At 36.2% G+C, this 27,063-nt stretch overlaps 3 protein-coding genes, 3 long non-coding RNA genes and 1 other non-coding gene across 7 annotated transcripts; 5 read left to right on the forward strand and 2 right to left on the reverse strand.

Moving 5' to 3' along the window:
- Nucleotides 1–2,382: 2,382 nt before the first annotated feature.
- LOC130745118 (uncharacterized) lies at nucleotides 2,383–3,546 on the forward strand. The gene has a single exon (XM_057597257.1). The coding sequence runs from the start codon at nucleotides 2,383–2,385 to the stop codon at nucleotides 3,544–3,546; it is 1,164 nt and encodes a 387-aa protein (XP_057453240.1).
- A 4,237-nt stretch (nucleotides 3,547–7,783) lies between these two features.
- Nucleotides 7,784–8,517, forward strand: LOC130743092 (uncharacterized). The gene is made up of 2 exons (XR_009021344.1): nucleotides 7,784–7,993; nucleotides 8,164–8,517. It is a non-coding gene; the product is annotated as an uncharacterized LOC130743092 (long non-coding RNA).
- A 281-nt stretch (nucleotides 8,518–8,798) lies between these two features.
- TRNAD-GUC (transfer RNA aspartic acid (anticodon GUC)) lies at nucleotides 8,799–8,870 on the reverse strand. The gene has a single exon. It is a non-coding gene; the product is annotated as a tRNA-Asp (tRNA).
- A 3,143-nt stretch (nucleotides 8,871–12,013) lies between these two features.
- Nucleotides 12,014–15,848, forward strand: LOC130747934 (MDIS1-interacting receptor like kinase 2-like). The gene is made up of 2 exons (XM_057600995.1): nucleotides 12,014–14,603; nucleotides 15,219–15,848. Exons 1-2 carry the CDS (start codon nucleotides 12,071–12,073, stop codon nucleotides 15,533–15,535), a joined length of 2,850 nt encoding a protein of 949 aa, XP_057456978.1. The 5' UTR covers nucleotides 12,014–12,070; the 3' UTR covers nucleotides 15,536–15,848.
- An 875-nt stretch (nucleotides 15,849–16,723) lies between these two features.
- Nucleotides 16,724–17,391, forward strand: LOC130743093 (uncharacterized). Its single transcript, XR_009021345.1, has 2 exons — nucleotides 16,724–16,905; nucleotides 17,211–17,391. It is a non-coding gene; the product is annotated as an uncharacterized LOC130743093 (long non-coding RNA).
- A 3,267-nt stretch (nucleotides 17,392–20,658) lies between these two features.
- LOC130747936 (uncharacterized) lies at nucleotides 20,659–22,192 on the forward strand. Its single transcript, XR_009022555.1, has 2 exons — nucleotides 20,659–21,604; nucleotides 21,900–22,192. It is a non-coding gene; the product is annotated as an uncharacterized LOC130747936 (long non-coding RNA).
- Nucleotides 22,193–24,581: 2,389 nt separating this feature from the next.
- LOC130745119 (uncharacterized) lies at nucleotides 24,582–25,532 on the reverse strand. Its single transcript, XM_057597258.1, has one exon. The coding sequence runs from the start codon at nucleotides 25,530–25,532 to the stop codon at nucleotides 24,582–24,584; it is 951 nt and encodes a 316-aa protein (XP_057453241.1).
- Between the last annotated feature and the right edge of the window lie 1,531 nt (nucleotides 25,533–27,063).

The following is a 27,063-nucleotide window of genomic DNA, read 5'->3' on the forward strand; positions in this document are numbered from 1 at the left end:
CCACCAGAGCCTCCACCTCGTCCTTTCTCTTCAGATCTGTCACCACCAACAGTGACATGCACAAAAAAAGGCTCAATCTTTTTTATTATTAATGCTTTATTTTGAACAAAAGTAAGCTTGAATCTTGTTCATGGAAGCTGTTTTGAACAAGAAAGCTTGATTTTTTTTCATTTTTGGTGGAAGGTTTGGAAAAAGGTTCAATCTTTTCATGATTGATGCTTTATTTTGAAAAAAATAACTTCAATCTTGTACACTAGCTATTTGTGGAAGGTTGGGCTTAGGAGCCTTCAGACCCGAACCAGAACCAGAGCCTTCAACAACACCCTCTACCACCGCCATTTCAAAGCCGTTAACCTCCACCGGCGAAATCGAAGCCGCTCTCAACCACCTCTGCATCGCCGATCCTTTCTTAGCCAACTACATCAACTCCCTCCCCCTCCTCACTTCTCAAACGACGTCGTAGTCACCCCCTTCTTCTCCCTCACGATCGAAGAGCATCATCTTGCAGCAAATTTCCAACAAAACATTCTCCGCCATCGAATCCCAAGTGTTCGACTGCGACACCATTGTTGCAGCATCAGGCATGGGTATTCTAGTCAGATCTGGTGGGGAAGTGGTTGGGGCATTTGGGTATTCTAGTCATTTCAGTAAATTTGTTTTTTAGATCATATCCGTTCAGTTTTGAATTATTATATCCAATGGTATTCATTCAGCTGCACCACCATGTGACAGTTTTTAACTGTACTACTGAAGCCAACACCAGAGATATGGGCAACTAACATTCTACAATCCTCAATTATTGGTTCATAGAACATCATACTTAGCCATTTTTTTTTGTCAGTTTAATAATTTCATAGAAGAGGCCAACTGTAGATGGCCCAATAGTTACTTGTGAAATGCAACACGAACGACAAGCCCAATCTGATGTGCATAGGAAGCCTAATTTTGTACTACTGTATTTTGACCAAAAATATATATCCCATACTACTGCATGTACGACAAGCCCAAACGTGTACGTATAATAAGACATATATTTATCTTTAGTTGACTAAAAGGAAAAAGAGTTTAAAAAAAGGAGAAATTATCTTGCATTTATGGGCAAAAGAAAAATATTTTGTATGTTAAATAAAATTTCTCAGCCTTCTTGGGAAATTATTATTTTTTGAAAAAAAATTGGAAACACTTTAATTTATCATTTAGAAATAGTAAGTACTGAATAGTTCAAATAATTTTTTATGAATAAAAATAAAATAAAAATTCAAGATCTTTATTATTCATTTATTTTTTGTTTTAAATCTATTTTCCACTTTTTTTTTGAACCATCTATTTTCCACTTTATTCTTCCATGGTCCCGAAGGATAGCTCAAGTAGTAAGTACTATGAACATAAAGAAAAGATTGAGTGAGATAAAGGGTAAATGATCCAGGGTTCAAACTCTGAGGATGACTAATTTACTAACATTACTTATACCTAATATTTGTCTATAAAAAAAAAACTTTATTCTTCTATTATTTTTAAAATTTTCAATTTTTTCATTTCAAATAACAATTGTCTATTATTTAAAAGAAAAGGTGATAATTAAATATACCAGTTTTATATATAATTTTTTTGACAGCCAGTTTTATATATAATTATATACGTATCACAATTATATACGCAGAAACCCTAGGAGTGGCAACTCCCACGATGACAGGAACGGAAAGTGCGAATTTCCAGGGCATGATGGCGGAATCCTCTGTGGTGGGATCGGAAATCAAGGGGACCCATAATGATGCACTTACTGTCGTTGACCCCACTATCTTGGAGGTGGCTGGGGATTGGTTAGTGGTCAAACATAAAAAGAAGAAAAAGAATATTCCTGGATTTCAGCGCCAGAACGTGGCTGAAGGAGGTGGGGCCTAAGATCCGTGGAAGCCGCATGTGGGTTTGGGCTTTGCGGCTGGGTCTGGGGGACCGTCTGCAAAACCAGCGAATGCAAATAAGAAAAAAAGAAAGGTTGAATTTCCCACTAAAGACAGAAGTGGGGTAGCAGCGCTATCAAATGAAGTTGAGCCACCTAAGCTTTCTATTAGGGGCCCAGCCCATGATGCTCCTGCCAAGGTAACAGGTTTGTCTAGCTCCCGGCTGAGGACGCAACAGCGTACGCACACCCAGGGAAAGATAACAGTGGAAGAAGCCTCGAAGCAGTCACCTCTGGTGCGGCAACATGTTCAGGGCAGTGGCCAGGCGCCGGCGCCGCTGGCGGCGGCCATTGGAACACCGGACTTCATGAAGCTCCATGATAAATTTGGGAAGCCTGTCACTACAGGGGGAGTGTTCCATGCGAAGCCTCCCGACATGAACTGAGGCGGGATCTCCTCGTCTATATCTTAGCTGTTTTTTATGTTAGACACAACTAAGATTAATGTCCTAGCGTGGAATGTGCGGGGAGCGGCGAATGCATCCTGCAAGAGAAACCTCAAGGAGGTGGTTCGGAAATATAAACCTGATGTTTGTTTTCTGTTTGAGACGCATATCCAGTTCCGGCGGGTGGAGTCTTACTGGGCTCGTCTGGGATACAGACCTTTGGCGATTGAGGAAGCGCGCGGCCAGGCTGGGGGAGTGTGGGCTCTAGGGCTCATTGGCCTCCCCCTCACGGTTGATCAGGTCTCCTTACATCCCCAAGCGATCAGCCTTCGTTTTAGGTCTCCGTCAGCGAGCTGGGTCTGCACCGGGGTGTATGCAAGCCCAATCCCGACTCAGAGGCATCACTTGTGGGAGCACTTGCGCCAGGTGGAGCCGCTTGTTCAGGGTCCGTGGGCGATGATTGGTGACTTCAATGATATTGCAGTGGCCTCAGAGCAGAGGGGCGGTACCTTCTCTCCTTCAAGGGCTACTGCCTTTGTAGAGGGTTATGAATCATGCGGAATGATGGACCTGGGTTCGTTTGGTTTGACTTATACTTGGAATCGCCATGCACAGGGCAGGCCACCTCTCCACCGCCGTCTAGACCGGGCCCTAGCTAATGTTGATTGGCGTTTGGGTTTCCCGAATGGATCGGTTGAGGTGCTCCCGAGGATGCACTCCGATCATAGCCCTCTTTTGCTGCGGTGCTGTCCTCCACCGCCAGGGATTGCTAACAAGCCTTTCCGGTTTGAAGCCGCGTGGATGGATCATCCCCAGTACGCGACGGTTGTGAGTGGAGCGTGGGAGAAGGGAGGACCGAATTTTGTTTCATCCATGGACTGTGTGCGTCAAGACTCCCTGCTCTTCAACCATGAAGTATTTGGAAATATCTTTAGGAGGAAACGGAGGATTGCGGATCAGATTCGACGGGTTCAGGAGCGGTTGGAGACAGTGGACTCCGCCTATCTCCATCGGCGGTTGGGGGAACTACGGAAGGACCAAGAGGAGGTGCTAGCTCAGGAGGAGATGCTCTGGTTCCAGAAATCTCGAGAAAAATGGGTCAGGTATGGTGACCGCAACACATCCTTCTTTCATGCTCAAACAATCATCCGCCGGCGTCGTAATCATATCCAGGGGCTGGAGTTGCCGGATGGGTCTTGATGCACGGACGGGGAAGTGCTTAGGGAGGAAGTGAGGAGGTTCTACTTAGATCTCTTTGCTACCCGTGAGGAGGTGGATATCGCGTGTGCGCATACTCCCTCGGTTACTATGCTACCTCCACGGGCTTGTGCAACATTGTCAGCGACGGTGGGGAGGGAGGAGGTCACCACAGCCATTTACCAGATGGGCTCCTTTAAAGCTCCGGGCCCAGATGGGTTTCAAGCTTGTTTTTATAAGCGGTATTGGGAGGTAGTTGGGGATTCAGTGTTTGAATTTGTCGCTGATGCTTTTCGGAATGGGAACTTTGATCCTCACATTGCAGAGACCCTTATTGTGCTCATTCCCAAAGTGGATAATCCGAGGAGTTGCAAGGAACTTCGACCAGTGAGTCTTTGTAATGTCAGTCACAAGCTGATTACTAAGATTTTGGTTAATCGAATCCGACCTTACTTGAGTAATTTGATTAGTCCTTTCCAGAGTAGTTTTATCCCTGGGAGAGGCACTACGGATAATGCGATTGTTCTTCAGGAGGTGGTCCACTCGATGATGAAGACACGCCGCCGGGTGGGGGACTTAATCTTTAAACTGGACCTGGAGAAGGCCTATGACCGTGTGGACTGGCGGTTCCTAGAGGACACCCTTCGAGTTTTTGGTTTTCCGGAGGATTGCATTCGGCTAATTATGTTCTGTGTGACTTCGGTTCAGCTTTCTGTTCTTTGGAATGGGGATAGGTTGCCTACCTTTAACCCTCGCCGGGGTCTTAGGCAAGGCGACCCGCTCTCTCCCTATTTATTTGTGTTATGTATGGAGCGCCTGAGTGCTATGATCTCTGCGGCGGTTAGTGATGGAAGGTGGCTTCCGGTGACAGTGGCGGGGACTAATTTTCAGCTATCTCATCTGATGTTTGCAGATGATCTTCTGTTATTCACGAGAGCTTCGGAGGAGCAAGTGGGAGTGATGCGTGATGTTCTCTACAATTTTTGCAAAGCTTCAGGGATGAGGGTGAGTGTGGCTAAATCTCGAGTAATGGGACACCGTAGCATTCAGAGCGGGTTTAAGGATCAGGTGACCGCTATTACTGGAATCAGTTTTACCCCTGATATTGGTAAGTATTTAGGCTTCCCAATCTTCAGTAAGAGAGCGACCAGGCTGGACTTTCAATTTATGGTTGATAAGATCAAGCAACGTGTCTCATCCTGGAAAAATAGGCTGCTCAACCGGGCTGGGAGACTTACGCTTGCACAATCGGTATTGTCTTCGATGCCGACGTATTGCATGCAGAATTTGTGGGTGCCGCAGGGTGTGTGCGATTGTATCGATGCGGCAGTGCGGAGATTTGTGTGGAAGGGGACTGCTGAACGTGGTCTCCATCTTGTGAAGTGGGACACGATTGCTCAACCTCGAGCGGCGGGGGGCCTTGGCCTGCGGAAGGCGCGGGATCATAATACAGCTTTGCTTGGGAAGAATGTGTGGCAGCTTTGTAAGGGAGAACCCAAGCCCTGGGTTAACCTGATCCGCGAGAAGTATGGTGTGCGGGATGGCATCTTGAATGCTATACCTTCCGCTGGGTCTCTGGTCTGGAAGGCAATCACAAAAACGGTGGGGGAAGTTAGGGATGGTTTTCAGTTTAAGTTGGGTAATGGGCATGCTTCTTTCTGGTTCACGAATTGGATGGGTACTGCCAAGCTCTGTGACAGGGTCATAGCTATGGATGTGCACGACTTGGAGGCTCGAGTTTGTGATGTGGTTGATGAGGAGAGCAAGTGGGACTTCGCGCGGTTGTACACTGCGCTGCCTACTCAAGTTCAAGAGGAGATTAGCAGGACGACGGTGATGCTTAATGAAGAGGTCCCAGATTGTGTGGTGTGGACGGGGGATGTCTCGGGGGAATTTACAGCTCGATCGTGTTACTACTGGCTGCTTGAGAGACGTCGAGCTGCTACGGCTGCAGTTAATGATTTGGCCCATCAGCAGGACTGGTCCTGGATATGGAAGCTGAGAGCACCCTTCAAAGTTTCCTTCCTCATTTGGCTGATGGCGCGCAATGCGTTGCCAACGAATATGTTGCGGTTCCATAGACAACTTGCAGCTAATCCGTTGTGTGGAAGGTGCCACTTGTACCCCGAAACGACAATTCATTGCCTTCGAGACTGCTATTATGCCAATCGGGTTTGGACGAGCTTGGGGTTGCGCGTTTCGGTTGCTCACATGGCTGTGGAGGACCCTATGGCCTGGCTGCGTCAGTGTCTTCTCCGTGCGGAGTTTACGACGTTGGTTGCAGTCTGGGGAATTTGGGTGGCAAGGAACAAGGCTGTCATTGAGCAACATGTGATGACGGAGTGGGAGCTTGTGGCCTGGATCATGCAGTTGAAGACGACGTTTGAACGAGCGTGGGGTAAGCCTGCTTCGACAAGGCCAGCGAGAGAGGTGGCATGGATACCGCCAGGGGAGGATGAGGTTGCTGTGAACTGTGATGGCAGTCGCGGGGCGGCGCGGAACAGTAGCGGCTATGGTGGGTGCTTGAGAGATGCCTCTGGGAGGTGGCTTGGTGGCTTTATGGGCTTCGGGAAGGATGCTTCAGTGCTTGCAATGGAGCTCCTGGCGATTTTCCGAGGATTGAGGTTGGCATGGGATCGTGGCTTTCGTCGCGTAGTCTTCTACTCTGATTCGTTGCTCGCGGTCTCCTTGATTCTCCGTCCGCCTTCGATGTTCCATGAGCATGCCGGGCTGATTAGTTCTATCTGTGGCCTCCTGCGGCGAGAGTGGAGTGTCCGGGTTTTACATACGTTGCGCGAGGGGAATGCGTGTGCCGATTGCTTGGCGAAAGCTGGTGCGGGGCAACTTCTCGAGTTTCTGGTCGTGGTTGACCCTCCTGCGAAGCTTCAGCAGCTTCTTTTGGCGGACGCTCTTGGGATCTCGTTCCTAAGGCCTTAGGAGCCTTCTGTTTTTTGTTTTCTTTTGTTTTGTGCTTTGATTCTTGTATAAAAAAAAAACAGTTAACCAATAATATTTTTAAATTTTGCTTATAAACTCATGATAATATCACAGTACTTATAGACTAGTACTGTATTTTACAACCTAAACAAAGAAGTAATGTGATGATACTGTAAAATTAGTCTTGAACCAAGAAATTATGTTCCGAACATAGAATCGGTAGGGCATGCAGACTAAGAAATCCATTGACAATGTTCATGTACGAACAAGCAAAGTCACTTGTCAAACAACAACGGCTGCACGCGGATCTTGAAAGTCATTAACACTCGTTGACTTCAATTTTGTTTTTCTTTCTAAATTCATACCATTCTTTATTAACTAGTACATATACGTTTAGAGAAAATAATTATTTCTATAAATTTATTAACTTCGAATTTTAAAAGATTAATCTCTCAATTCCTTTTTATAAGAACCAAACTACCATTACGCGACCCGTAAGAAATCTAGTTAAAGTAGTTTAGTGCATTAAATTTGTTCTCGATGTATATTGAACTTCCAATATCACCCTTAACTCACTTTTCTTAATTTCTATGCATTATTAATGCTTTTATGAGAGCATCTCCAATGCAAGGTTCTTATTTCTTAGTTACGAACTAAAAAGTGAGTTTTTAATCATTGGAGGAGGCTGACGTTGAGTTCTTAATTCTTAAAAATAAGAACTAGGTTCTTATATAAGAAGTATTGTGGAACCGGGTGAATAGTGCTAAAAATATTAATATAATGATATTGTGGGACCGGATGAATAGTGTTAAAAACTAAGAATTAAGAACTCATGGTTGGAGTAAAATCGGCAAAGAGTTGCTTAAGCACATGTGGCAGTACGAGCCCACATAAATAGTGCTAAGAACTAATAACTAGCCTTGGAGATGCTCTAAGAAATTCCACTTTTTGAGTTTTTAGCATAAAAACATTAATTTTTTTTCTCTTACTCATCAACTCATTTAATTTAAGTATTAAATTAGCATTCTTATTTGTAACCTAATATCAACAACTTATGAAAATAAACTTAAGACTACTTATAAGATAAATTAAATAAACTCTTTTAGTCCATATATTATAAGGGATAGTAACAACATTAACTTATTGTTAATCATTATTAGTACTACAAGCTATTTAACTAATTGATGAAACCCCAAAGTTGACATGGTATGACAAAGACCGGATCGGAGGCATGCAGTTTGACTGAATGAGAAGTTGAGAATTATCAGGTCTATAAATACCATAATCAATACCAATACCAAGCACATGCATAACAATTAATCATCTAGCTACAGAGTACAGACCTAAATAAAGGAAGTAAAGAGAAGTGGTTTTTTACTTTTTTTATCTTGCAGAAAAATGGGTTCATGGTTTGATTATTTTGTTTCAATGAACATTGGAAGCATGACAAAGCGTCTTTTTAGTACTGATGATAAGCCTCAGCCTCAGCCTGATGAGGCATCCAACCCAGCTCGTAAGTGCAATTTTTTTTTTCTGCTTTAATTTCATGGAATCAATTTCAGTTGTGTATGTAATTTAGTACTAGTACTAGTTAATTTCTTAATTACATGTCTTCATTTTCATTTGGCAATAATTACTTATACATAAATTGAAATTAAGTATTGTTTGTTCCATAATTTGCAGCATTTATCATTGTAGAACGAGACCGTCCACGGGGCCACAATTATAGATCGGTATATGCAGCGAGTCAACAACAAACAAAGACAACTGCTGTGACCGTTTATGTAGAACCAGTTTGTATTCTTTCACAAAGGGGTTCTACATAAACGGCAATGAAAACTGAAGTTTTCGTACGTGACACGAGTAAAGAAAGTTGAACTTACCGAAGAATGATTTATAGGAAGTAGACAAACTGGCCTGTAAAGTTTAGTTGCTCGTTCCTGTTAAAATTTTAGTTTCTATGTTAAAGTGAATTTGTATTCTGTTTTTTGTTTCACTATAAGTTGTAATTAATTTTGTTAACAGTATTCAGACCTTTGTTTCCTGTATTACTTACTCCTTAGGTTTCTGCCTCTGACGAATTTAAACCAGTAACCAATCTTGGGGATAAGCATTGACGAATAACTGATTTTGAACATTCATGGAAAATTTCAGATTCAGAATATGAAAGAACATGACAAATTAATAGGGTTTTATTCTATGTACTAATGTTGGATAAACACACATATTCAGATTAAAAACGTTAAAGAAATCATGAAAATAGCTTAAAAGTTCGGGGGTTATCAACAGACAAAAAAAAGCTGAAAAAATGTCAAAAACGCCGTTGCCGGGGATCGAACCCGGGTCACCCGCGTGACAGGCGGGAATACTTACCACTATACTACAACGACCCAGTTGAATTTTATTAGCTTAAGTGTTTAATTATTCATAAATAAGTCATGCCATTTGTTACCATTAACAAAATCTTTTTATAGATTTAAGCATCCAAATCTATTTTTAAATGAATTTATAACCTATTTAAATACCTAATTTTGGTAGATAACGTAATGATATCACTATGAAGTAGTATAATTTTAAATAAGCTTTTAGATATTAAAAAGTTGCACTCTACCTATTAACCTTTGTTCAACTTTCCAAAAAAAAATAAACCTTTGTTCAAGGTGGCCCATTGATATAGCTTAATTTGTTTTAGTATATTTATCTCTTTAGTCTATAAGCTTATCAGCCTTTTTTTTTCTTTTAATAGTAATTGTTGGGTTTTTTATTTATTAATCTACTCAAATATTTTAATTTTAAAATTACACGCGTGTTTTCATCAGACGCACTACCCACACGACATGGCTTAATTTAGTTACTTTGAAACAACAAAATCTTTATTATTGGAAAATAAAAACAGCAAATAATAAAGGGAAGTTCAGAAAACACTGGGTAGTGCATGTCTTGTGGTTATTGAGTTGTTTCATTTAGCATTTTCCCTAAAATATATTATGGCCTATTATTTCAAAATTTTGCACGGGCAGTAGGGTCGGTCCTTGCTAAAGCCAAGGGCTTTAGGTCCCCAATTGTTTTTTTTGACTAAGTAAAAAATGGCCCTCAATTTTTTGTTACTAAGTAAAAAAGGGCCCCAAAATTTAAATTGATAAAATCTTATCTTAGATTAACTTTTTTTTTATTAACCATGTTTCAACAAAGATTAAATGAATTAGCTTTATTATCAATTGAAAAAATTAAATCAAATTGATTATGATAATTTAATAAATGATTTTGCATCTCAAAAATCTCAAAAAAAAAATATTTATTTAATTTAGGTAAAAAGTTTTAATAAGGAAATATTTATTTAGGTAAAAATGTCTCACTTAAAAGTTTATTTTAGGCTTCATTTAGTGTTGGTCAGCCCCGATCAACTATCATTTTATTTTCTTTATATTTGATTTGATTTGTGATTCTTAGTTTATAGATCTTCACATTTTATATTGATAGATAAGTGAGTTTAGTGGTAGGTAATAAATGTCAGCAATTGAGGAGCTTAAAAGTTCCTAATTTCTTTTTCTCATGACAAAGGGAGGTTAAAAATCCCGCTAAATAACCCGGTGGATTGTGTGTGGCAAGTGTAACTACAACGTTTTTTAAAAACCTGTTAAATAATTTGTGAGGTCAAAAACCGCCGCTAAACGTTAAAATAAACTAGGGCTAAACAACGTATTTTTTTTATTGGCGAGGCTCGAACCCCAAGTTCATGATTAACAGATGAAGTGAGCAAGCATCACGTCATATCATTGGTCTTGGAGTGGCGTAACGAAAAATTAGGAGCACAAAAACTTATATTCCCTTATAAAAATCTACACGTGAAAACTTTCAAACAAAGTCAACACCAAAGGTTTTTTATATAAGCATCAACACCAAAGGTGACAATAATAAGACAATAAAAATAAAATAAAGTCACAAAATTTTCAACGTGAAAAAACTTTACTCAATGTGTGAGCATATAATCACGGCCACGTACCATAAATCATTCACACTATAAGAAAGGTAGAAAATAATGTATTCTAGAACAACTAGAGACATCAAAATCATCATTGCATTCAAAGTAGAGATAGACACTGCAATAAAATCCCAATAAAACACACTACACATAAATAAAATATATTAAAATAATGAGCTCCATGTCAAAAAATACATATTGAAGTTTCAATTAAAACGAAACACACAAACAATGTACCACGAAATCTATAAGAGATTAAAAAATTCATAATTCCAATAATTAAACTCCAATACAGTTTTTCTAATATCTATAACTATAACTATTACTATTAATGAAAAACCAAAGATCAATATGCAACCGTGCATGCTTCATTCAAAGATTTCGGCCAAACTTTCTTCTTTATTCAAAGATTACAACATTTCGGCCAAGCTTTTGTCCCCTTCACAAGTTTTGGGTTGAAACCACGCGCAAGAGGAGACACAATATTAAGTGATTAATTATATTTCTAACATTATTAATTCAATTTGGTGGTGTAGGCAGAAGTGCACTACGACCAAGCAGTACAGTTCACACTTCATGTAAGACATTGCTTACATTAGATAACAAATAAATAAATTATACTATGTTGATGAGAGTCAACTATCAAATCTCTCATGCGAGAAAATTCCGTTGGATAAGTGTCCATCATATCATAGAAGAGAATCAAAGTCCAATTTGAATAACTAGCAAATGTATATCCAACCTGTGATAGCTATGGACTAATTCATTGTATCATAGTTAGTGTATTAAGTAGTAATATATGAAATTAGTTAAAGATTTTATTCATTTGTAAGTATTGATAAATGAAATCAACCAATTTGTTTAAAAGATGAAGTGTTGAACCACAACTCACTTGATTATTTAAATGATAAAACTTAAATCTAGTTTCTTATATCTATTCCTCCAAGTTCTTCAAATCATGTAGTGAGATGTGTATACCTTTTTAAAATTTAACAATTTTAAAATTTAACAATTCAGTCTTAATAAATACTCCCTCCGGTCCTATTTATAAGCAACAAAAAAAATTCACATAGTTTAAGAAATATAGTTAAACTAGATAAAATGCATTAAATTTGTCTTGAATTAAAATAAACTTTCAAAATTACCCTTTATTATTAGTATTGGAAAGTGGAAAAGAGAGAGAATAATTAATGAGACACATTTTACAAGTTAGAATTAATAAGGGCATCATTGGAAAAAAATAATTAATATAGCTCAAACTTTCATTTAGTTCTTATAAAAATGACCACGATTTTTCTTCTCTTTCATGCTTATAAATACGACCGGAGGGAGTATCACTTATTTTTAGAAGTAAAGTCAATTTGTCATTGTTTTAATGAAGAACTTGGTACTTTCAAAAAAAGAAATGAAGAACTTGGCAAAATGGAGATAAGAAACTTGATCTAAATTTTTTTCTTATTAAAACATAAACAATTGGTTCGTGATATAAGAAAGTCAAAGTCTAATTTGAATGACTACCACATGTCATGGTATATAAACATAACATACAAGCAAGTCTTGATTAAACAAATAAGCAAGAAGGTGATGAAGAAGCCAGTTCTGTAAACAATGATTTCCCATAACCAGACATGTTATGCCTTCCTTGCAGTTCCAGCTGCTTTGGTGATCTTCCTGGCTCTATGTCAAGGCACATCAGGGCTAACACAAGCTGAGACCCTCCTCAAATGGAAGCAAAGTCTCCCTCACCAACCAATTCTAGATTCATGGATGACAAACTCAACTTCAAATCAAAGTCCATGTTCATGGAAAGGTATCACTTGTGATTCTCATGGCAGAGTCACTATAATCAACTTGGCCTACACTGGACTTGAAGGTACCCTTCAACACTTGAACTTTTCTGTTTTCCCAGACCTTCTTCGCCTTGATCTCAAAGAAAACAGCCTCACTGGCCCCATACCACAAACCATTGGTGTGCTTTCAAAACTCCAATTCCTTGATCTTTCCACCAATTATTTCAATGGCACTTTGCCACTTTCTATTGCCAATTTGACCCAAGTTTATGAGCTTGATGTGTCAAGAAATGACATAACAGGAATACTAGACCCTCTCTTGTTTCCTGATGGTTCAGATAACCCCAAAACTGGCCTCATTGGTATCAAAAATCTTCTCTTCCAAGACACCCTCTTAGGTGGAAGGATCCCAAATGAAATAGGTAACATCAGAAACTTGACAGTGCTAGCTCTAGATGGAAACGGCTTCTTTGGTCCTATTCCTACCTCACTAGGAAACTGCACACATTTGAGCACTCTCAGAATGCCTGAGAACCAGCTTTCAGGTCCAATACCTCCAAGTATTGGCAAGTTAACCAACCTAACGGATGTGAGATTTATGTTCAACAACTTGAATGGCACTGTGCCACAAGAATTTGGAAACCTTTCCTCTCTGGTTGTGCTGCATCTTGCTGTGAACAACTTCATTGGTGAACTTCCACCACAAGTGTGTAAAAGTGGCAAGCTTGTGAATTTCAGTGCTGCAGACAACAGTTTCACTGGCCCAATTCCAGTGAGCCTTAGAAACTGTCCTTCATTGTACAGAGTTAGAATTGAAAACAACATGCTTACAGGCTATGCAGATAAGGATTTTGGAGTGTATCCTAACCTTACTTACATGGATTTCAGCAATAACATGGTGGAAGGTGAGCTCTCTTCAAAGTGGGGTTCCTGCAAAAACTTGCAATCACTGAAAATGGCTGGGAATTCAGTGAGTGGCAACATTCCTGGTGAGATTTTTAAGGAGGAACAACTAATTGAACTAGATTTGTCCTCCAACAAAATTTCAGGTGAGATTCCTCCAGAGATAGGAAATGCCTCAAACTTGAATGATTTAAATTTAGGAAACAACAAACTCTCTGGCATGGTACCTGTAGAAATTGGAAAACTTTCTAATTTGAGGTCTTTAGATTTATCCATGAACATGTTATTAGGACCAATCCCAAATCAGATAGGGGAGTTGTCCAACTTGAGAAGCTTAAATTTGAGCAACAATGAGTTGAATGGCACAATTCCTTACCAAGTTGGAAATTTTGCAGAATTACAAGAGTTTTTGGATTTGAGTGAGAACTCACTTTCAGGAGAAATTCCTTCCAGTTTTAGTAGGCTTTCAAGGTTGATAAGCTTAAACATCTCTCACAACAATTTGTCAGGTTCCATACCTGATTACCTCAGTGAAATGGTGAGTTTGTCCTCACTCAACCTTTCCTACAATCACTTGGAGGGCACTGTTCCTAAAAGTGGCATATTCAACTCTTCTCATAAGGTGGACTTGAGCAACAACAAAGGTTTATGCGGGAATGTCAGAGGTTTACAACCTTGTAAGGTTTCTCTCACTGATGGTGGAAGTGGAAGTAACAAAAATAAGGTTTGGATCCCCATTGTTGCTTCTCTAGGAGGTGTTGTTTTTCTCTCATTGGTGCTAGTTGGTGTTTTCTTCTTCTGCTACAAGAGAAAGTCAAGGGCTTCAGGACAAAAATCTTCACTAAAGAGACTAGATAATCCATTTTCAATATGGTACTTCAATGGCAGAGTTGTGTATGGAGACATCATGGAAGCTACCAAGAACTTTGACGACAAGTATTGCATTGGGGAAGGATCTCTTGGAAAAGTTTACAAAGCAGTGATGCAAGGAGGTCAAGTTTTTGCTGTGAAAAAGCTGAAATGTGATGAAGACAGCATAGACACTGAGAGTATAAAGACTTTTAAGAGTGAGATAGAAGCCATGACAGAAACAAGGCACAGAAACATTGTGAAGCTGTATGGATTTTGCTCTGAAGGGATACACACTTTTCTGGTTTATGAGTATATGGGAAGAGGGAACTTGTGTGATATGCTGAGAAATGATAAAGAAGCATTGGAACTAGATTGGCATAAGAGGGTTGATGTTGTGAAAGGTGTAGCAAATGCTTTGTCCTACATGCATCATGATTGTGTTCCACCCTTGATTCATAGAGACATATCAAGCAATAATGTTTTGTTATCCTTCGATCTTGAAGCTCATGTCTCAGATTTTGGCACTGCAAGGTTTCTGAAGCATGATTCACCTCTTTGGACATCATTTGCAGGCACATATGGCTATGCTGCTCCAGGTATGGTTTTTTTTACTATGTTGTGTGTGAAATTTACTTACTATTATTTTGGTTGAGGAACTCTTAGAATTGTTTTGTAAGAAAAAAAAGTTGTTTCTTATTTTACTTTCTCTTTCTTATTTTGTTTATAAAACTGGAAGACATGTTCTGTTTTAGGTTGTTTGTTTTTCAGGAATTGAAAACTGCTGTCCCTATTTGGTGTTCCCTTCCTTGTCCCAGTAATAGATTTATTCCATGTCATTTAAAAATCATCAAGTAAAGTTATAATTGTCATATTCATATCCATGCCATTAAATACATTGAAATAGTTAAACTTTTCATCTCAAGACTTGCAAATGAAAGGACACATGAATCCGAACAATGGCTAATAGCATGTTTGAATTAATTTTCATGTTTGAATTAGTTTTTCTTTTCTTGGAGTCAATTCTGACACACAGGAGCTATTCACATGAGGCATGAGCTTCTCCCCATAGTTGATTTTGGTTTTAGAATAAATTGTAGAGATATTTTCAAAACATGCACTTATATATTAACTTGTGTCCTACCATACCAACTGCAACTTTCTTCATTTTGTTTGCAATTTTTCTAATTTTTACTCTTTGTTTTGTACTACAGAGCTTGCATACACACTGGCAGTGACTGAGAAATGTGATGTGTTCAGCTTTGGTGTTTTGGCATTTGAGATTCTCACAGGAAAGCACCCTGGTGATCTTGTTTCATACATACAAACTTCGAGTGTTAAAAAGATAGACTTCAAAGAGATATTAGACCCTCGCGTCCCGGTCCCACTTCCTGCAAGGAGGAATGTTTTGAAGGAATTGGCATTGATTGCAAACTTAGCTCTATCTTGTTTACAAAACAACCCTCAATCTCGACCAACCATGCGAAGCATAGCTCAGTTGCTTGAAATGGAGAATGTAGATCACCCTTGATTGAAGAATTTTACTAATTTTTGTATTTGTTCATATTCGTGTATGCTTGGAAATCATTCTAGAATTAATTCTAAATTCAAAATCAATTATAAGAAAAAGCTTCAATCAGGAGCTTATGAGTGACAGAATTGTTAAATGAGAAAATGGAAGCTGATCCATATGTACTATTCGCAATATACAATTTTGTGGTGCATATGCTCTGTGTATAGTGTATAAAACTCTTGTACTTTATCCTTTAGGCCATAGTGATTTTTTTCCCTGGCTAAACAAGAACTGTGTTAAATGAAAGGGTTAAAGTATTCATAATGTACAATCATGTCTTTGCTTGTAGAGGACAGGGGAAAATGGATAGGCCATGTTATTGTCTACATTTTAAGTCTAAAAGTTCTTGTGTTGAGAGTTTGTGTTATATTATTATTTTTTAGATAACAGAAAAATATATTGATAGAAAATGTTCAAAGATACAGATAGAGAAAAAGAGATTTTAGCCTCCAAACTACAAAACCACAAGAAAAGGCAGCGCACCATGGGCACTACCAGAAATAATAGACAGGAAACAAGAGAAAAAGGAAAACCAGGACAGTGAGTTTCATGATGGAATAATATATACCAATCCTAGCAAAAGCCACGGGAAATCATGATTGAATTGGTCTTCTGCCACCAAAGCCATTTTTATATGCCAATCCTTATGATCACTTCCAGAACCGCATCTATAGACCAATTCAGCAGACCTCAAAACCAGTAGGGAGAGAGACAAAAATCAGGGAAGAGGCAATTAAGTTAGTCACTTGATCCTGATGTCCTTTCCCATATATAGTGGTGTTTCACTAATCCTTATTTATAGTAAATAAGAATGAAGATATAGATTGTTGTTATTTAATGAATGAAGCTTTGTTTTTTTTTTTTTTTTTATATTAGATATAGATTCCAATTTTGAATGAAGCTTTGTTTTTTTATATTAAAAAAACACTGTTTTGACAACACGGCCATACTCTTCAATGCATGCAATGCACCCACTGAATTCATCTACGCGGAAGTAGCCAAGAATAATTCACATAAATCTCGTAGCTGTCACTGACTATTGACGAAAGAGAAATTGACACAAGATAAGGTAGGAAAGTCAATAACATTGCTAAAATTAAAACTAAATAATAAAATGCTTAAAAAGCAAGCAACTAGCACCGAGTTTGGATTATAAATTAGCATGTTTTGTTAGTACTTTGAGAAGTGAACTAGGGTGGTCATGGCTTCTAAGAGGTGCTCGCTTATTTGGGTGGTTCTCTTTCTTTGTGTGTTGAGTTTCTCTGCCAAAAACACAAAAGCATTAGCAAGGAACATTAATGCTGCAAGTACTTCTGAACTTTTTGCAGGTGAGTGAACCTCTTTCACCACCTCTTAGAATAACTTTTTATGGGAATAAATCATGTTAACCCGGTCTAGTTAAAATCTTAGTGGAATTATCATTAGTAGTATTTTGTCAGATAATTGTATATGTTAAAATCCAGTTAGATTGAAATTTATTATCACATAGTACATATTATACAATTTTACATCAATTCAAAATCTCAGTGTTCAGATACAACAAGATTAACACCATACAAGACAATTCAAATGTATGAAAATTAGAATAAATTGATTATAAGTTTGTATTAATATTCCTATGCTATTTTTGTAGTTTCGGATGAAATGGGTCCATGTAGGAAGCTAATTGGCACACAACAGCGACCACCATGCAAGCCTACAAAAGATAAACCACGTTGCTACAATTTTCTGTGATCTGGGATGTGTTGTGTATTGCAATTGAACTGATGAAAAATGAGAGAGAATAAATGGAACTGTTTATTGGATTAGATTAAGCAACTTGTGTCAACATGATTTCTCCAATTTTTTTTATCAGCAACATAAGCTTATAAATCAACAATCATATATACACACCTCATTTTTTAAACACTTCATTTCCACCTCTTTTTGTTTCTATCTCTCTCATCTTATCATCTATCAAATCTCATACTTTCTCTCTCTTACTTTTTCTTTTCTTTCTATCTCTCTCTTCATTTCACAACACGAACACCAAAAGAAAGTGTTAATTTACTACAAGAAACGTAATTTTAGAGATAATAAATAATGACAGTTATTGACGTTAATTTTCACTCTTTAACGTCAGCTAAACTAATGCAAAGCGTTAAAATATTTCACATAAATATAGTGTCAGTTAATAATTAATCATGACAAAAACTAAACTATCGGCCAACTTAGCGTCTGCCTACTTGGATTTAGTACAGGTCAACTTAGCGTCGTTTGTAACCAACGCTAATTTGAATTGGGTTTAACCCATCTATAGAGCCCCATGGTTAGTGTCAGCCAAGCCGGCACTATTCTTCGATTACTTCTCCATCCTATTTCTTACAAGCCCCCTTCACTCTCTCACTCCCTCAAACCTCAAATTCGATCCTCACCTCACTCCCTCTTCGGATTGTGCCTTGTGGTTTCTTCTTTGTGCCTCTTCGGATTGCGTTACTATAGTAGCTTATATCTCCTGAAGAAGACATTGAGAAAGACTACCTTAGATTAATTAGATTAATTGCAGAGTCATAAAATATGTTGAAAAAGAAACTGATGTTGAGAGAGTAGCAAGAGGCAATGAGGATCAAAAGAGAGACAAGCCCATGACATTGCATGTAATATGTTGAAATTTTGATTTTGAAGCTTGAAGGAGTGATCATCATAAGCTTAAAGTTAAATATGGAAAAAAGGATCAAAGTTGTGTTGGATCATGTGATGGAATAGAATCATATTTGAAATAAGACAATTAAATAATTAATATTAATATTATGATTTTTATATTAAACATATGGAGATCCATGTTAATGAGTGCCATCTATATACTTTATAAAAGAAAATCGTTATCCACAGCATTATAACACATGACACTCTAAGAATGACTTTCTTCAAAATTAAAAAGTCAAGCATATTGAATGGCCCGCATGGAATTGTGGAAAATTGATTGAAAAAACGTGGGATTTTCAAATATGATTGAAAAAACGTCAAGCAGCAAAACGTGGAATCACGGGTGAAAAAGTCAAGCATTTAACATTCAGATATCTGATTGTCAAAACAATAGTAACGCTGTGGTTGCATTTAATACTAATTTTCCAAGTCTGAATGTTTTTTGTGTTTCTTGTGCAAATTTGTCCCTTTTAATTGTTTTATGGTTGTGGCTTTTTGGTGGGCTGTTCATGAATTGTATGTGAGAGTCCATTTAATAGATGCTAATTTATTAGGTGATAAATTAGAGGAAAATTGATTTGTATAATTAAAAACAATTAAATAGGTGTATTAATGTGTGTATTTAATGTGCGAAAGTCTCTCTGGCTGTGACACTTGTCAGCCAGAGAGATGAGAATAAATGATGGAATCATGGCCAGATTCTTTTATAAAATATATGCTGCAATTAATTTTTAAAATAAATGGTATATCCGTTTTTTTTAAATCACATTTGAAAGAATTTTTTACATTTTAATGCAATGACAATTTGTTTAAGAAAATTCTTTTTCGAATTTTATTGATTAATTCTAAACAGTTTAATTATAACCGTTGATTACCATCACTTAATTTAATTATGTATCATTGAAAATTTTAAACATTTAATTCGTTGGCATATTTAAAAAAATCATAATATAACATTTAATACTAATTACTATTTAAAAAACAGAAAAAGTTGTTTTCCTTATTTAACATAATTTTAATTTAATTGAATTAAAATTATTTTATTACACATCAATACTAGGCCAAAAATTCAAATAGTCATGCAATTAATTATGAGCCAAAATTACGTTATTAACTTTATTTATAATTAATGATTTCTAATTTTAAAGCAATAATTAAGGTGATTAATGATTCTAAAATAATTAATCCAAGTAAGTTTTATTTCCCTAATTACAAAATCATTAATTTTCGAAAAAGTCAAAATAATTAAACATAATTTGTGAGTGTGGAAAATTAAAAAATAAAGCTGATTATATGTTTGTCTAAAACGTTTTTTAGAAATACGGTTGTATGTACTATACTGTACGAACTATGTACTTGAACTAATTAATACATGTATATGTATACACACATCCTATAAAAACTTCCACGGAGAAAAACATTTTGCATAAAAAATCATTCATGTAAACACTAATAATTTTTGCTAACTCTTTATTACCCTTCGACCCTTATGTCTCATAGCTCTTACCACTTTTGCAACTCTTGGTAACAATTTTTCATCTAATTTAAGTATGTTTTTCACAATCTTAAAAATGTTTTTCACAAAATATTTATGATTAAATATATGAAGTTTTTTTCAAATTTTGCAAGTTGTGTGATACTCATTGTTATTTTGCTTGGTTGAATACTCATTTTTTGCGATCGTCGATTCATTATTACGTGCCTAAATAATGAGATCAATATTCACCGTGCAACACACGAGGTAAAAATGCTAGTATAAGCAGATTTCATTAGTTGAGGTATTAAATGTGCAATGAAGCCTTAAAAAATGGTTGATTCTTCATGTAATTGTCACACATGTAATTTTCAATTCTTCTTTTTTTTGCTACATCGGAAATTTTCAATTCTTCCGCGTATATATGTTTGAAAAAAATGTGAACATACGTCAATACTCCATTTGTTGCTAATTAAAAAATGCTTCAGAGATATTTTGGTGTCTCTTTATATAAGATCCCCCAACTAAATTATAGAAATATAATATAAAATAAAATATGTTGAAATTTTGAACGTATAGTAGGTGAATGTATTAGAAATATAATATAAAATTATTCATGTGTCATTTATTTCACAATAGGGTTGTTCACCGGACGGTTTCAGTCGAATTCGAGCCAAAATAGTCGGTTTCATTGGGTAAAAACGACACTGAAACATAACCGTCATCATCTGATCAGTAGTTCCAAGTTGTTTAGGTTCGGCTTGTGCGGATTACGGTTTCACGGGTGGGTTCAAACGGTTTCAGACTCGATCTAGAAATTGTGAGGAAGGCACAAGATGAATGAAAAAAATTCAAAGGAACCTTAATAGATGAAAGAAGAGCCTAAACAACCAAAGCCCTCAATTGGGACCTAATATACCCAAATAGGTCCAACCACCAGCCATCAGTCACTCCATCAGAAGAAGAGGAGAGGGTTGCCATGTTTGATGGTGGTGGTTGTGGCTTCTAGGGTTTGTATCGATGAGGAGAAGAGAGGAGAAGTGGTGGTGGTGGACTAGAGGTCGCAGTGACGACTCATAATGTCCATTGCGACGGTGAGAGAGGAGATCGAAGTGGTGGTTGGCTTGCTTTGCTTGGAAGGATAGGGTGTGGCCTGGTGGGGTTGGCGGCTAAGGTTAGTGGGAGGTTGAAGGCTGAGATAATGAGAGTATTTAACTATTTATAAGGTAGGTTGGACTGCATCTAATGTGCTGGTCTGGAGCATTTTTTTAATAAGAACTGGTTCGGTTGGGTTAGAGTTCAAACCAGAAGGGACTACCACAAACCATAAAAAATGGTTCTCTTCACCCGTCAGATCCATTTTCTGGTCGGACAAGCCCGATTTCACAAAAATGAACTCGGTTTTTTCAGGTCCGGTTGGGACCAATTTAGCTCGGAACTCATGACACCAATAAGTCTCTCATGTGCTGCTAATCCTGCTATATATAACTTTTTTTTTGTCAATTTATCCCGGCAATTTATTTGGTATATAGTTGACTTTTACGATTGAAGAGTGAGTGGATTCAAATGTTCTTTGATAAAGTTTCAAACTTTCAACACGCCCCTACGTTGATCCATGAGATTGTATATAATCATATTCACATTAATAGCAGTCAAACTGACTTTGTCGTTTACACGGAAGCAGCATGTTTGGACTAAAAATTAGCATTTCAATTTTGAGTATTTTGTGAACTGTAAGATAGTCATGGCTGGTAAGAGGTTCTCGCTTGTTTGGGTGGTTCTCTTCCTTTGTGTGTTGAGCTTTTCTGTCAACACAAATATAGCATTTGCAAGGAACATTGATGGTGCTGCTTCTCAAATTTATTCAGGTAATTAACATCTCCCCCACCCTCTGTGTTATATATATACGAGTTAAATATGATTTTCATCTCTATAAAGTTGATACATTTTCTAAAATAAAATCACATGATTTTTTTTTTTTTATATTTTATGAATCTTAAATCTAAATAAAATTTTAATAGGGACGGGAATTGAACATACATGTTTGTATCCATTAATCATTTAATTGTGTTTGTAATTGCATATATACACAAACATATGGAGAAATTAACGGATCTTAATTAAGTGTTCTGATCCTATATAGTATACCATGTTATTTTGTAGCTTCACAAGAAATGGGTTTGGGTTCGAGTAGGAGGCTCCTGCAGCGATCTGAATGTAGTAGGGGGTTCTGGGGTCCAGGTCATCCTGGTCAGGAATCGCCCAATAATCCACGTTGCCACAATTATTTGTGATCTGGTGTTGTCTGCTGCAATATAATTGTAAGGATGAAGTTCAGAAAATGTAAAAAGAAAAGAGAATAAGCTGTTTATAGGTTTATATAGTTTAAGCACCTTAATTGTGTTAAAAGAGTTTCTCTAATTATTCATGAATATTATCTTTGGATGACCCGAATAGTTTTTGTTTGTTTAAAGTTATGTTTATGGGTTTATGATTGTATTTTTTATGTAATGGTTGAGTTTTTATGAGTTTATGGGCCGGCCAAGAGTAAAGTCCAAGCAAGGCTTTAAGCCCCAAAAATAATTTTTTTACTGAATAAAAAAGAACCCAATTTATTTTTATTAATAAAATCTTATCTTAGATTAACAATGTCTTAAAAAAGATTAAGTGGACTAGTTTTATTATCAATTGAAAAAACATATTAAATCAAATTGATTATGATAATTTAATATATGATTTTCCATCTAAAAAAGTAAAAAAATTAATTTTAAATAAAGAAATATTTTTACGTAAATATTTTTTTAAATAAAATAACTCACTCTAAATTCGTTTTAGGTCTCATTCGGTGTTGGACCAACCTGTATCAGTTTATTTGTCAATTTATTTTGTTAGTTTGATTATTATACTTATACTGTCGGCAGAAATTATTTATCAACTATGTTTATATATCAATATATTTTCGCTTTTGATGACTGACGTATGTATTTTGGGGTCGTCTGGAATCGCTGCTTTATGTTGGCAATTTGTCAAAATGGCAACAAATCAATTGTGTGATTTTCATAGCTGTAACGTGAATCTCTTCCCCTACCTCTTAGGTAGTGTTTGACCCAACTTATTTATAGCTTAAAAGTTCCTTATAAAAGTAAAAGTTGGGCTAAACATAATTTCAAAGAAGCTCTTAAAACAAAAGTTAATTATTTTTTTATGAAGGAAATTTTGATAAAAACTCTAGAATTAAAAGTTAATATGAGTAACTTTTATCTACTTTCAAAAAAAAAAAACTTTTATCTAAAAAGCTACTTGTTTTTTGGAGTCATCCCAACCACCACCACCGATTCTTTGGGTCGGTGTCCCCTCATCTTCCAAAAACCATCTTCTTCCTCTACGTATGATTAATCCTAATTTATTGCCTTTCTTCATCCAAACTTTTGATGTAATTTGTTTTCTTATTTTCTACCTCTGATTTGTCAAATGCTTATTTCTATTATGGGGATACAATTGGGTCTTGAATACATTAATTTAGGGTTTATTCTTTACTGATCCTTTTCCTCTTGTTGTTCAGTGATTGTGAACACTAATTAATTTAGGGTTGCAATGAACAGATCATTAATATATTGATCTAGTGTTTCAGTGTCTCCTTCATTTTTTCCAGTGATTCTTTAATCTCGCACATAGCCCAATTCGATGTGGTTACCTGCGATTCATATACCAGACATAGATTGTGAAACCGAAGAACTGCATGTGCCACAGGACATTGTTGTTTTTGCGTTTAGCAACGTTTTCAACTGTAACCTATTAAATGCACATAAAAAAAAGAGATATACACTACCAGATTTGAATATGATAGAATTTTCATATGAGAGGATCCTAATCCATTAATCAAGGCCGCAAAGATTATGTATGAATATATCATTGTTGCTAATATCATTAATGGCACGTATTGACTTGGGTCGTTAACGACGTGGTAAGCAGTAAGACATTTCCTAGTGGCCACTTGCAACTGACTATTGTCAAGAAACAATCTTTCTCAATGGACACACCCTCGGCAAACTCTTATTATATACCGAAAGATCACAAGCATCTTCTTTAATTATCATAATTTGCAAAATGCCAAAACTCAAGAGGATATATAGATTGGATTGAAATTGTTCTATCAGCCTCTCGGGACTACTACAGCGTTTCCTGACTCTCGACGGTCAAATAACAAATTATTTAAAAACATTTTATGAATAATGGTCATATTAATAAATTTATATTTTATTTTTAACATCAACGACATTAGTTTTCTTTGTCAAAATTGTATTCATGGCGGTGATACAATCATCATCACAAGCTCCTCATCGAAGTAAACTCGCATATCCTAGACTTCTTCAAACCGATTTAACGGAACAAAATAAACCTGTGTTCTCCCAAAGCAAGTGGTAGAAGCTACAACCCATGAATATTACATTGGGCGCAACCACATCCCACAGTAACATAACATTTTCTTCAAATTTTACAAGACTCAAATTCCACCAAAACGAAATAAATATGCAATGATGTTCTATCATCCAACATAACAAAAGCAATAAATATGCAATGATGTTCTATCATTCACCCAATAATTCAATATTCAATTGAAGAAGAACAAAAGCCTCATCCATCCTTATTCTCAAATTAATAAAACTTATATTTTAACTCTAAATAAAAATTCTAGTTAACAAAATAAATAAATGAGTCCTAACTCCTAATGATAAAATTTGACAAAAACTAACTAATTGTAGTATAATATAAAATCTAATGGAAACAAATTAAAACAATAATAGAGCCTAGGATTTTACTGTGTAAATGAAGAAAAAAAACCCCTCATGAACTAAAACCAAGCGTAAGTGACAAATCTATGTCAGAAGCTTCTTCTTTTATCTTGGAATCAGAGTAACCAATACTGAGTGACAAATCTATGTCAGAAGCTTCTTCTTTTATGTTGAAAAGAGAGTATCCAAGTGACAAATCAATATCAGTTTCTTCTTTTAGGTTGGAACCAGAGTATCCGATATTGACATCATTGAGAAAATTCCTCGCCCTGGTTGTTGGCACGTCAAAATTGGTGGTAAGATTTGAGAAAAGTGCAAGAGTTTCATCACGATTCCCTAACCTTGAAGTGTTTGCCGTGTTCATAACTTGACTTGCTACATTGGTGGTAAGATTTGGGTAAAACGCAAGAGTTTCATCACGATTCCCTAACCTTGAAGTGCTTGTCGTGTTCATAACTTGACTTGCTACATTGGTGGTAAGATTTGGAAAAAGCACAAGAGTTTCATCACAATTCCCTAACCTTGAAGTGCTTGTCGTGTTCATAACTTGCCTTGCTACATTAGGGGTAACATTTGGGAAAAGCGCAAGTGTTTCATTAAGATAAGTCCTTGGAATTGCATGATGACTTCTTATATTTCCCATCGCATTGAAATATGGTGAGTGTTGATCGAATCGAAATCCAGTTGAGGTCGTCCATGAATTAGAAAGCTTGTGATTTAATGAGTCATCCATATGTGAGTTGTATAAACCTGTATGAAGAGTTGGATAAGACGAATACGAAGGAAAGTGCGAAAGCCTGAAACAACTAGCATCAAGTTGTTGACGAAATTTTTCGAGGGAACGCTCTTTTTTATGCGCGTTCTGGTGTCCTCCCAAAGCTTGTGTGGTAGAGAATTTTCGCTTGCAAAATTTACATGTGAAGCTCTTTTCCTTTGTCGTGCGTATCTCTCCATCGAGACCATTACGGTTAGCACCAGAAGAACCTCCTAATTGATACGCCATTTTAAGAATCAAAGTTCCTAACAAGTTAGACAGGCAAAGTCTTATGAAAGTTTAGGGTTACAGTAACACAATACTTCTCATTCTTTTATAGCAAAATAGTGTTGTTCTGACATTATTACCACACGTGAAATCCTAAAATATAAGAGTTAATTTCGCACAACAATAAAGGCTTAAAGAGCTAGTTAAAAAAGTCTCATATAAAGTCTTTTCGCAAATATTTATTTTCCTTTTTTATCGAATTGATTTTATTTATTTTTACAATGATTAATTTGATTGGACTTCGTACGTTACTTTACTAATCTTAATTAAAATTATAACCTCCGAATTCTTGATGAATTAATTAATGGTCATAGACTAAAATATATGACAAATATATAATTAATTAGATTTCAAAATCTTTCCACCTCATAATTTTTTGAGCATTCCACATCATCATTGAATGAGAATAATTAAGATTAAAAGAATAAAAAAGTAAGATAAACAGATAAAGATGAACTAATGTACCGAAAAAAGAGATAAGATTTGACATCAATATATATGTAAAGTATATATTCTTTCCGGTATACTAATGAAATTCATTCAAATATAATTTTTTATATGATTGTAAATTAAAAAAAAATGTTATAACTGATTAAATTTAATGGCCATAGACTAAATATATCACAAATTTTTAATTAGATTTAAAATTCTTTCAACATCTGCCGAATGAGAATAATTAAGATTAAAAGAAGAATAAAAAAGGTAATATTTAATCTTTCACTCAAGTGGTAGAGCTGCGGGACAAATGAGTTGGGTAAGGGGAGGTCCAAGGATTGAATCCTGGCGGACGCAATTTATCTTTCCGATGTACCAAAAAAAAATCTTTCACCAGTTGAACCAACGACATGTTTGATTCCTCTTAAGAAAAGTCTTGGATTCGAGTTTTGTGGATTGAAAAAAAAAACTTGCTGAGAGAGTTAGCCCTACCATAATGTGAATTTTCCCGACTCGAATATGATTGCTCCTGAACGAGGACATTTGTCTTAAAAAAAACAAATAAAAGATTAATTAGTGTACAATATACTAATTTAATTTATTTAAAATATAGATTTTTTTGTATGATAGTAAAAAAAATTGACATTTTATATAGATTTATATTATAACTAGTAAGTATTTGTGCAATCCATGAGTATTTTAATTTCTGAAATAGAAAATCAAATTAAGACTATAATAATATACATAAAAATTGACATTTTATTTGAATTTTTAAAAAAATAATAAGCAATAAGTTGGATTGAACACTCAAGAAAAATAGTCCAGTGATCTGCTTTTTTTTGTCTTGCATTCAGCCACAACACACTATGATATATAATTTTTTTTTTTGAAACTACACACACTATGATATTAGTTTAACCAAAGGCCCAATATCTTGCAAACAAAGCTAATTGGAATGAAAAAGATGTTCATTCCAAACGATCCATATTAAGTTGAAATCCTAAATAGCTGGCTGGAACTTTGATCCTTTCATGATGGAAGACTTTGTGGATTCAAG

This window comes from Lotus japonicus, chromosome 3 (assembly GCF_012489685.1).
Source record: "Lotus japonicus ecotype B-129 chromosome 3, LjGifu_v1.2".
NCBI lineage: Eukaryota > Viridiplantae > Streptophyta > Magnoliopsida > Fabales > Fabaceae > Lotus > Lotus japonicus.